At 40.3% G+C, this 11,512-nt stretch overlaps 1 protein-coding gene across 2 annotated transcripts in view; it reads right to left on the reverse strand.

Moving 5' to 3' along the window:
* Positions 1-7,009: 7,009 nt before the first annotated feature.
* LOC133635873 (inactive phospholipase C-like protein 2) overlaps positions 7,010-11,512 on the reverse strand; it is a 70,597-nt gene continuing 66,094 nt past the window's right edge. For both annotated transcript variants that reach the window (XM_062029281.1, XM_062029282.1), the window contains exons 11-12: positions 9,666-9,775; positions 7,010-7,340 (exon numbers count right to left, since the gene is read on the reverse strand). In XM_062029281.1, coding sequence (XP_061885265.1) covers positions 7,176-7,340; positions 9,666-9,775 — 275 coding nt within the window. In that variant the 3' untranslated portion in view covers positions 7,010-7,175. The remainder of the gene's footprint in view (positions 7,341-9,665; positions 9,776-11,512) is intronic.

The following is an 11,512-nucleotide window of genomic DNA, read 5'->3' on the forward strand; positions in this document are numbered from 1 at the left end:
AGCATTTAGATATATAGAATATCACAAATAATTACAATAATAAACAGTGTTGTACAGCTTGGACATTTGTATTGAAATATTTCAAATTAATACAATAATAAAGTGGTAAATAATAGTTCCACATACTTAACAATAAAAGAATACAACTGGGCTCCACCAACAGCAAGAATTCAAACGTTAACCAGTTGTGAACAAGTGAGCAACAGACGTCCTCTACAGTAGACATTTGATTTTTGCCTATTTAGAGCGCTGTGACAAACAGTCATTTTAAGAATCTGCGTCTCACAAGTTTTTGGAACTGAACTCGCGGGCCACCAGTTGAAAAGCCCAAATGATGAACAAGAGAGGACCTAAGATGGAACCTTGAGGAACACCACCAGTATACCTAAAGAAGGTGAACACATGACTGCCTCTGACACCTTACTTACATAAACCACATACAGTGACAAACAGGAAAGGACTTAAAGGGGTGCCTTGAGGAACACCTCAGTTCAAAGGTCAATGCAAGGATGCATTTACATGGTCCCAGTTCCTCTAGTCTTTTAGCAACCTCTTGCTAGCAGTTGTTCACTCTTTAGAAGGCACAGTAAAGGGAAAGACGTGTGTTCTTTTGTCACATAAGGATTGTGAATGATGGGCAGAGTTCGACCCCAAAAGTGCAATTTTTCTTTCATGTAGATTATTAGTCGAATCCAACATGTTTAGTTGCAATGAAACGAGCTTCATCAATAATGACCTGAAGATGTATTTTCTACATCACACCTGTGATTTAGTCCCACTTTGACTTACATGTAGATTATTAGTCTGATCCGACATGTTTAGTCGCAATGAAAATGACCTGAAGATGTATTTTATACATCACAACTCTGACAAAAGACGACGATGAGTCTCGTCCTCCTCAGTGCCTCCAAGCGCTCGTCTTAATCAGCCCAACAAAACCCAACTGTGATCTTATTCCATCTTTTTTTATTGCAATCCAGTAGCATTATTAAATGATGGAATGTCTTTCTTTTCTTGTGGTGTCCGTTGAAACCAAAGCGGTAATGCTTGCGCCCCAAAACGCTGACTAAGCATTATTTCTTGGCAAAGAAATAAAAAGTGGCTGCGTGTGCTTGGCAAGCAATTTAGTTCAAGTGTTATTGAATCTTTTCGAACTTCTCTATTTCCTCTGAAAATCTACTAATTATCTAAATTAGATTAGTTTAGAAAATAGTTACATATAACTTAACAACTTTAAAGGCCTACTGAAACCCACTACTACCGACCACGCAGTCTGATAGTTTATATATCAATGATGAAATCTTAACATTGCAACACATGCCAATACGGCCGGGTTAACTTATAAAGTGCAATTTTAAATTTCCCGCTAAACTTCCGGTTGAAAACGTTTATGTATGATGACGTATGCGTGTGACGTCAATCGTTGAAACGGAAGTATGCAGACACGTTGAATCCAATACAAAAAGCTCTGTTTTCATCTCAAAATTCCACAGTATTCTGGACATCTGTGTTGGTGAATCTTTTGCAATTTGTTTAATGAACAATGAAGACTGCAAAGAAGAAAGTTGTAGGTGGGATCGGTGTATTAGCGGCGGACTACAGCAACACAACCAGGAGGACTTTGAGATGGATAGCAGACGCGCTAGCCGCCGACCTCACCTTGACTTCCTCCGTCTCCGGGCCGCCAACCGCATCTGTGATCGGGTGAAGTCCTTCGTCGCGCCGTCGATCGCTGGAACGCAGGTGAGCACGGGTGTTGATGAGCAGATGAGGGCTGGCTGGCGTAGGTGGATTGCTAATGTTTTTAGCATAGTTCTGTGAGGTCCGGTTGCTAAGTTAGCTTCAATGGCGTTGTTAGCAACAGCATTGTTAAGCTTCGCCAAGCTGGAAAGCATTAACCGTGTATTTACAGGTCCATGGTTTAATAGTATTGTTGATTTTCTGTCTATCCTTCCAGTCAGGGGTTTATTTCTTTTGTTTCTATCTGCAGTTAAGCCCGATGCTATCACGTTAGCTCCGTAGCTAAAGTGCTTCGCCGATGTATTGTAATGGAGATAAAAGTCACTGTGAATGTCCATTTCACGTTCTTGACTCTCATTTTCAAGAGGATATAGTATCCGAGGTGGTTTAAAATACAAATCTGTGATCAACAATAGAAAAAGGAGAGAGTGTGGAATCCAATGAGCCAGCTTGTACCTAAGTTACGGTCAGAGCGAAAAAAGATACGTCCTGCACTGCACTCTAGTCCTTCACTCTAACGTTCCTCATCCACGAATCTTTTATCCTCGCTCAAATTAATGGGGTAATAGTCGCTTTCTCAGTCCGAATCACTCTCACTGCATTGAAAACAATGGGGAAATGTGAGGAGCCTTTCAACCTGCGACGTCACGCTACTTCCGGTACAGGCAAGGCTTTTTTTATCAGCGACCAAAAGTTGCAACTTTATCGTCGATGTTCTCTACTAAATCCTTTCAGCAAAAATATGGCAATATCGCGAAATGATCAAGTATGACACATAGAATGGATCTGCTATCCCCGTTTAAATAAAACAATTTCATTTCAGTAGGCCTTTAAACTCAATCAAATGTAGCAAGCTTTTAAATGTAAACAAAAATAGTTTAAGATAGCTTAAAATGAGTTTATGAAAACATGTGAAATAAATCTACAATAATAAATTAGTAAATAATAGAACTGTACAGTTTGAAAACTTTAAATGTAAAAAATATATTTATAAAAAAAACTACCTATAACACACTTCCAGTTATATACAACAATAAACAAATTAGTAAATAATACGTTTAATATAGCATAGACATATTAATTAAAAAATGTATAACAAGCTAGTAGATGCAATTATAGATTAGTAAATAATAGTTGGGACCATACAGCTTGAAAGACTTTAATAAATACATAGTTTTTCAAAATATAACACGCTTCGAACTATATACAACAATAAAACATTTTGTAAATATAGTATAAACATTTTCATAAAAAATACATTAAATCAATTATAACAATATATTTAAATGCATTATATACAACAATGAACATATTAGTGAGTGGTAAATTATACTATAGACATTTTTAATTTTTCTAAAAAAAATACATGTTCTAATTAAAGGCCTACTGAAAGCCACTACTATCGACCACACAGTCTGATAGTTTATATATCAATGATGAAATCTTAACATTGCAACACATGCCAATACGGCCGGGTTAACTTATAAAGTGCAATTTTAAATTTCCCGCCACACTTCCGCTTGAAAACGTTTTATTATGCTGACGTATGCGTGTGATGTCACGAGGGCAAGGGAAGTATTCGGAGCCCGTAGAATCCTATACAAAAAGCTGTTTTCATCTCATAATTCCACAGTATTCTGGACATCTGTGTTGGTGAATCTTTTGCAATTTGTTTAATGAACAATGGAGGCTGCAAAGAAGAACGTTGTAGGTGGGATCGGTGTATTAGCGGCTTGCTGTAGCAACACAACAAGGACTACTTACTTGGATAGCAGACGCCTAGCCGATGCTAGCCGCCAACCCCACGGATGATTGGGTGAAGTCCTTCGTCGCGCCATCGATCGCTGGAACGCAGGTGAGCACGGGTGTTGATGAGCAGATGAGGGCTGGCTGGCGTAGGTGGAGCACTAATGTTTTTATCATAGCTCTGTGAGGTCCGGTTGCTAAGTTGCTAAGTTAGCTTCAGCGTCGTTAGCAAAAGCATTGTTAAGCTTTGCCAGGTTGAGAATTATTAACCGTGTAGTTACATGTCCATGGTTTAATAGTATTGTTGATCTTCTGTCTATCCTTCCAGTCAGGGATTTATGCTCGACTCTCATTTTCAAGAGGATATAGTATCTGAGGTGGTTTAAAATACAAATCCGTGATCCACAATAGAAAAAGGAGAGAGTGTGGAATCCAATGAGCCAGCTTGTACCTAAGTTACGGTCAGAGCGAAAAAAGATACGTCCATCACTGCCTCTGTAGTCCTTCACTCTAACGTTCCTCATCCACAAATCTTTCATCCTCGCTCAAATTAATGGGGTAATCATCGCTTTGTCGCTCCGAATCTCTCTCGCTCCAGTTTAAACAAAGGGGAATTGTGAGGAATATTACCTCCTGTGACGTCACGCTACTTCCGTTACAGGCAAGGCTTTTTTTATCAGCGAGCAAAAGTTGCGAACTTTATCGTCGATTTTCTCTACTAAATCCTTTCAGCAAAAATATGGCAATATCGCGAAATGATCAAGTATGACATAGAATGGATCTGCTATTCCCGTTTAAATAAAAAAAAATTCATTTCAGTAGACCTTTAAAGGCAATAATAAATTAGTAAATAACAGTTAGGTCAAAATAGCTTCAACATTTTAATTGCAATACTTAAAATAAATATAGCTTTTAATGAAATACTATATTTCTATGTTTTACTGATACTTTTTCCAGATCCTTTACTTTTGATCCCATCACCTGTTATTGTCTATTGTACATGTTTATATATGACAATATTTATATTTTAGTGTGTTGTCGAGACAAACTTCCTTTTGCATTTCAGTGGACAATAAATATTTATTTACAATAATAATTATATTAGTGAATATTAAGTTAGTTCCATAAAGCTTTAAAACTTGAACTAGAAAATATTTGACAAATACATGTAACCTTTTAATTAAATGCAATCATAAGTAAGGTAAGCAACATTTAGCTATTATTTAGTAAAATATATGTAATACAGTATCTAAAATATAAAAACATTGTTAAATAAGAAAGTCAATGTATAAATAAAAATTGTAAAAATATGTAATCGATTATAAATATAATACATAAAATACAACAAAATTCTCATTGGATACAATAAAAATTAGTACATAACAGTTTCATAAAGTTAAAATCTTCAATGGAAATATATATTATAGTAATCTAAAATAATTCATAAAATATAACAAACTTTTACTGAACACCATGATATAGCCGAGACATTTTTATAAAATATTTAAATAAATGTAACAATCTTCTATCCATCCATCCATTTTCTACCGCTTGTCGGGGGGTCGCTGGAGCCTATCTCAGCTGCATTCTGGCTGTAGGCGGGGTACACCCTGGACAAGTCGCCACCTCATCACAGGGCCAACACAGATAGACAGACAACATTTACACTCACATTCACACACTAAGGCCAATTTAGTGTTACCAATCAACCTACCCCCTTTGCGGGTGGGAAGAAGCCGGAGTACCCGGAGGGAACCCACGCAGTCACGGGGAGAACATGCAAACTCCACGCAGAAAGATCCAGAGCGCAGGATCGAACCCCGGACCTTCGTAATCTTCTAATTAAATACGATACAGTAATAATTAGTAAAAAAAATATATATATATAATGTAGTAAATTATAAGTAATACAATATACAGAATATAACGCATTAGTAAACACTTTGATATAGTGTAAAAAAAAATATATATATATATATTATATACATTTTATGATATATAGAATTTAGCAAACCTCTAATTAGATACAATAAAAGTTTGTGGTGTACATTTGACACATTTTTACACAAACATCAAATAGTCTTATCAATACAATAATAAACAAGGTAATGAATAATAGTTCCAGATTCAGTAGCTTAACATTTTTCATTAGGAAACAAATCATAAAAATCTAAATACCCCAAAATGGAGAAAAAAAGTGTTCCAGTAATGAAATAAAAGCAGCATATTTTGTCGATTTCATTTCTCAAACAGGGGTCCTGTGTCAGGTGCGTCCAAAGTGTGGCAGGTGATTATTTATTATTTCCTCTTTACATAGAGTTCCATGAACATGCTTTGTTATGAGATATACTACTAGATCAGGGGTCGGCAACCCGCGGCTCCGGAGCCGCATGCGGCTCCTTGACCACTCTGATGCGGCTCAGCTACATACATGCCGACCCCCCCGATTTTCCCAGTAGACTTATGGATCTCAGTGTCTCTCATAGATTACTCCCAGGGAAAATATAATCCTATTTGCACTCTAATTACTAAATAAAGGGCGTGCCCTAATTGCACTGCAGTAATTGTCCTCTATAGCATTTACATACAGCGTGCCAGTCCAGCCACATGTTGCATGTTGTTATTAAATGCACACACAGGAGACAGCAAAGCATACTTACTCATCAGCCACACAGCTTACACTGACGGTAGCCGTATCAAACAACTTTAACATTGTTACGTTACAAATATGCGCCACACTGTGAACCCACACCAAAAAAGAATGAAAAACACATTTCTGGAGAACATCCCACTGTAACACAACATAAACACAACACAACCATTACCCAGAATCCCATGCAGCCCTAACTCTTCTGGTCTACATTATACACCACCGCTACCACCAAATCCCCCCACACATCCCCCCCCCCCCCTCCCCCCTCCGTGCGTTGGTTGAGCGGAAGAGTTAGGGCTGCATGGGATTCTGGGTATTGGTACCGTCAGTGTAAGATGTGTGGCTGCTGAGCTAGTACGCCTCGCTGTCACTTACGTGAGCAAGTTGAAATTGCATTCTACGTGTGATCGAGCAGGTACACTTTTAGGGCAGATTGTAGAGGGCGCCAAATGCAGTGTCATCACGCTCTGATATTCGAGAGTCTCCCGGGAAAAATGAGAGGGTTGGCAAGTATGACGCTCAAAACTTGCGGGCTGCACTAACATCAAATTTCCACGTTAAAGTGCGTGCCGGTGCGTGTGTCGGAGACCCCTGGTTAACATAGCACAAAGCATTTAAGCTTTGTATGCGGTGTTTTTCATTTTAAATTTTAAAATTTTTTTTGTGGCTCCCATTACTTTCTTTAATTTGTGAAACTTGCCAAAATGGCTCTTTGAGTGGTAAAGGTTGCCGACCCCTGTACTAGATGTTGCTTCATTTCATTGAGTTCCTACCGACCTCCTTGTAGACACTCCTGACCGTCATCAGCCTAATTGGTCCAAACGAGCTCCCATCGCAATCACAACACAAATTCAAATCAGCGTCTCTTCTTAAAAACACTTAGATTTTATTTAAATAATGTTTTGCAGCAAAAAGACAATATTAAAATACTGTACAGTCATGTGACCGAGACAACAAAATGAAACACTTTGTTCCTCGGCCTGCGAGCCACCCGACAACACCTGCTGCTGCGTGTACGAGCAGACCTCTGATGGGCTCACTTGCCGCCATCGCTGGTCCCGCCCTCGTGGCGGCGCTGGCTTTGTCGCCAGCATTCTCTCGCAACGTCCCGAGTGAGGTTCCCGGCGAGCGCGGCATCGCGGATCTGCTTCATGTTGTCCTGAACTTCAGCCTTGGCGTGACTGAGAAGATCAGCTTGGCCCTGCACAGGAAGTGAAGGTGAGACAGGAAGTGACTTCAGGTGGAGTCAAAGGTGAGACGACAACAGGAAGTTTATTTCAGGTGGAGTCAGATGAGACGACGACAGGAATTGACTTCAGGTGGACTCAAGGGTGAGACGACAACAGGAAGTGACATCAAGTGGAGTCAAAAATGAGATGACAACAGGAAGTGACTTCAGGGGGACTCAAAGGTAAGACGACAGGAAGTGACTTCAGGTGGAGTCAAAGGTGAGATGACAGGAAGTGACTTCAGGTGGAGTCAAAGGTGAGATGACAGGACGTGACTTCAGGTGGAGTCAAAGGTTTTTCCACAACAGGATGTGACCAGGTGGAGTCAAGGATGAGATGACAACAGGAAGTGACTTCAGGGGGACTCAAAGGTAAGACGACGGGAAGTGACTTCGGGTGGATTCAAAGGTGAGGCGACAGGAAGTGACTTCAGGTGGAGTCTAAGGTGAGACGACAACAGGAAGTGACTATAGGTGGACTCAAAGGTAAAACGACAACAGGAAGTGACTTAAGGTGGAGTCAAAAATGAGATGACAACAGGAAGTGACTTCAGGTGGACTCAAAGATGAGATGACAACAGGAAGTGACTTCAGGTGGACTCAATGGTAAGATGACGGGAAGTGACTTCGGGTGGACTCAAAAGGTGAGACGGCAGGACGTGACTTCAGGTGGAGTCAAAGGTAAGATGACAGGAAGTGACTTCAGGTGGAGTCAAAGGTATGATGACAGGAAGTTACTTCAGGTGGAGTCAAAGGTGAGACGACAACAGGAAGTGACTTCAGGTAGAGTCAAAGATGAGACGACAGGAAGTGACTTCAGGTGGACTCAAAGGTGAGGCGACAGGAAGTGACTTCAGGTGGACTCAAAGGTAAGATGACAGGAAGTGACTTTAGGTGGAGTCAAAGGTATGATGACAGGACGTGACTTCAGGTGGAGTCAAAGGTATGATGACGTGACTTCAGGTGGAGTCAAAGGTGAGACACCAACAGGAAGTGACTACAGGTGGAGTCAAAGGTGAGACTACAACACAGGAAGTGACTTCAGGTGGAGTCAAAGATGAGAGGACCACAGAAAGTGACTTCAGGTGGAGTCAAAGGTGAGACGACGACAGGAAGTTTATTTCAGGTGGAGTCAGATGAGGCGACAGGAAGTGACTTCAGGTGGAGTCAAAGGTGAGACCAACAGGAAGTGACTTCAGGTGGAGTCAAAGGTGAGACGACAGGAAGTGACTTCAGGTGGAGTCAAAGGTGAGACGACAGGAAGTGACTTCAGGTGGAGTCAAAGGTGAGACGACAGGAAGTGACTTCAGGTGGAGTCAAGAGTGAGACGACAGGAAGTGACTTCAGGTGGGGTCAAAGGTGAGACGACAGGAAGTGACTTCAGGTGGAGTCAAAGGTGAGACGACAGGAAGTGACTTCAGGTGGAGTCAAAAGTGAGACGACAGGAAGTGACTTCAGGTGGAGTCAAAGATGAGATGACAACAGGAAGTGACTTCAGGTGGAGTCAAAGGTGAGACGACAGGAAGTGACTTCAGGTGGAGTCAAAGGTGAGACGACAGGAAGTGACTTCAGGTGGAGTCAAAGGTGAGACGACAGGAAGTGACTTCAGGTGGAGTGAAAGGTGAGACGACAGGAAATGACTTCAGGTGGAGTCAAAGGTGAGACGACAGGAAGTGACTTCAGGTGGAGTCAAAGGTGAGACGACAGGAAGTGACTTCAGGTGGAGTGAAAGGTGAGACGACAGGAAGTGACTTCAGGTGGAGTCAAAGGTGAGACGACAGGAAGTGACTTCAGGTGGAGTCAAAGATGAGATGACAACAGGAAGTGACTTCAGGTGGAGTCAAAGGTGAGACGACAGGAAGTGACTTCAGGTGGAGTCAAAGATGAGATGACAACAGGAAGTGACTTCAGGTGGAGCCAAAGGTGAGACGACAGGAAGTGACTTCAGGTGGAGTCAAAGATGAGATGACAACAGGAAGTGACTTCAGGTGGAGTCAAAGGTGAGACGACAGGAAGTGACTTCAGGTGGAGTCAAAGATGAGATGACAACAGGAAGTGACTTCAGGTGAAGTCAAAGGTGAGACGACAACAGGAAGTGACTTCAGGTGGAGTCAAGGGTGAGACGACAACAGGAAGTGACTTCAGGTGAAGTCAAAGGTGAGACGACAACAGGAAGTGACTTCAGGTGGAGTCAAAGGTGAGACGACAACAGGAAGTCACTTCAGGTGGAGTCAAAGGTGAGACGACAACAGGAAGTGACTTCAGGTGGAGTCATCACTTCAAGAGTGTCTTTCTGACCTTTAGAATGGTGATGTTCCAGCTGAAGCTCTCCACCGCTCGACCCGCCTTGCGACCTTTTAACCCCTCCTTGGCCGCCAGACTCGGCAGCTTCTCATGGAACGTCATGGCTGCACAAACATGGCAGGTTAGCACCTTGATTTATTCATCTGCCCTTCATTACCACCACATACATCTGAGGTGTCCAAGTGTGGCCTGCAGCACATTTAAAACTACTATGACAAAAATATCAAGTGGAATCAAAGATTAAACATGAAATGTAACAATAACAAGTTGACTCTCATAGCACCAAACTACCACGCAGGCTGCCATTGCTCCAAAATAATCAGGAATTAAAATCCACCTTATGAATTATTGACCTATTCAATTACTCCATATTAAATATTCCATACTTGTGTTTGATATTTACATCAAATACGTTTGTTTTTTTGTGTGTCTTTTTAACAACAAGGGCATAAAACAATAATAGAACCGTATAATCCACGGATAGATCTGAAGTGGATCTGGGGCAGTGAATGTCAAACTGTGGTACATGTACTATTAGTTGTGCGCTGGCTCCATCTAGTGGTACGCCAAAGAAACTGTTTTGTTTTCCTATATGCAAAAACAGTGTTACTGTTCAAAATGTAACAAACATATTAAATGTGCTTATTAAATAAAACTTAATTAAAATTATATAAAATATTAATTAAAATATGGATAAAAATTGATTTAAAATGTGAAAATATAGATGAAAAAGTAAATGAAAATGTATGTATATATGGATGGAAAATATATTAAATATAGATGGCAAAAATGGATAAAGATGAAAAAATAGATAAAAATAAAGGATGAAAAAATGTCAAGCAACAGGTTTGTCAAATGCTTAAAAAAATACCACAAACACAGTGAAGAAGAGGTGTGTGTGTGTGTTCTGGCAATGCTTACTTAATGGGGACATCGCTCTGTTTACACAGTCACCTTTAGGGGACCTCTGACGGTATGGGGACAAAAAAACAGGTCCCCTAAAGGGAAACTTTTCTAAATGATTGTCGGATCCATTCTGAAGATGCCTAAGTGATTTTTAAGCTTTGGCCCATAAAACATGTTTACTGGTTAGTTTGAGTGTGAGACATTTGCACAGCAGCCCCCTCATCGGGCTGTAGCCGGTACTGCACTCGATCCCACAACAGGGAAATTCGGGTTGCTTTGTTTACGTGTTTCAAATATTGGTAAAAGAGAACATTTATTTTCTTGAAAAGTGAAACATTTGTTATCCTGGCATTAATAGTACTGTGATTCTGTATGGTATCCATCTTTAGTTAAAACTAATATATTTTTCCAAAAACAAAATCTGGTTTAGTGTTCCTTAGGATGACATTTTCATACAGCATGATTATAAAACATTATTGCCTTAAAGTATGATTCACATTCAGAATGTTCCATCCTTCTATATATGGTAGTTGGAGTTGCAGACAACTTCATTACTGCTAAATAGCAGTTTTCAGTAATGTTACAGAAGATGCAGGATTTGCTTTAACATTTAAGTGGTGAAACTTCCTATAAGAGGACAGCTGTGAATTCTGAGGATCATGTCATATTTAATTTGAACTTTTTAAAAAAAATTGTCCTCAGTAGTCACGTACAAATTTGTGTGAATTATGCAAAATTATGTAAATTTGGTCCCCATGAACCACATTAACGCTTTTTCCCCAGGGTCCCCAGTAAGAATGATCAGCACATTACTTCATCAATCCAGAGATTTAAAGACGTGTATGAGCTAACTGGGCAGTGGCCATTTTACCTAATTTTCTTTATGCCTCCACAACCTGTAGAAAGGGTGGTCCCCACAAGTGATGATCAAAAAC

Source organism: Entelurus aequoreus, linkage group LG20 (genome assembly GCF_033978785.1).
Source record: "Entelurus aequoreus isolate RoL-2023_Sb linkage group LG20, RoL_Eaeq_v1.1, whole genome shotgun sequence".
In the NCBI taxonomy this organism is placed as follows: domain Eukaryota; kingdom Metazoa; phylum Chordata; class Actinopteri; order Syngnathiformes; family Syngnathidae; genus Entelurus; species Entelurus aequoreus.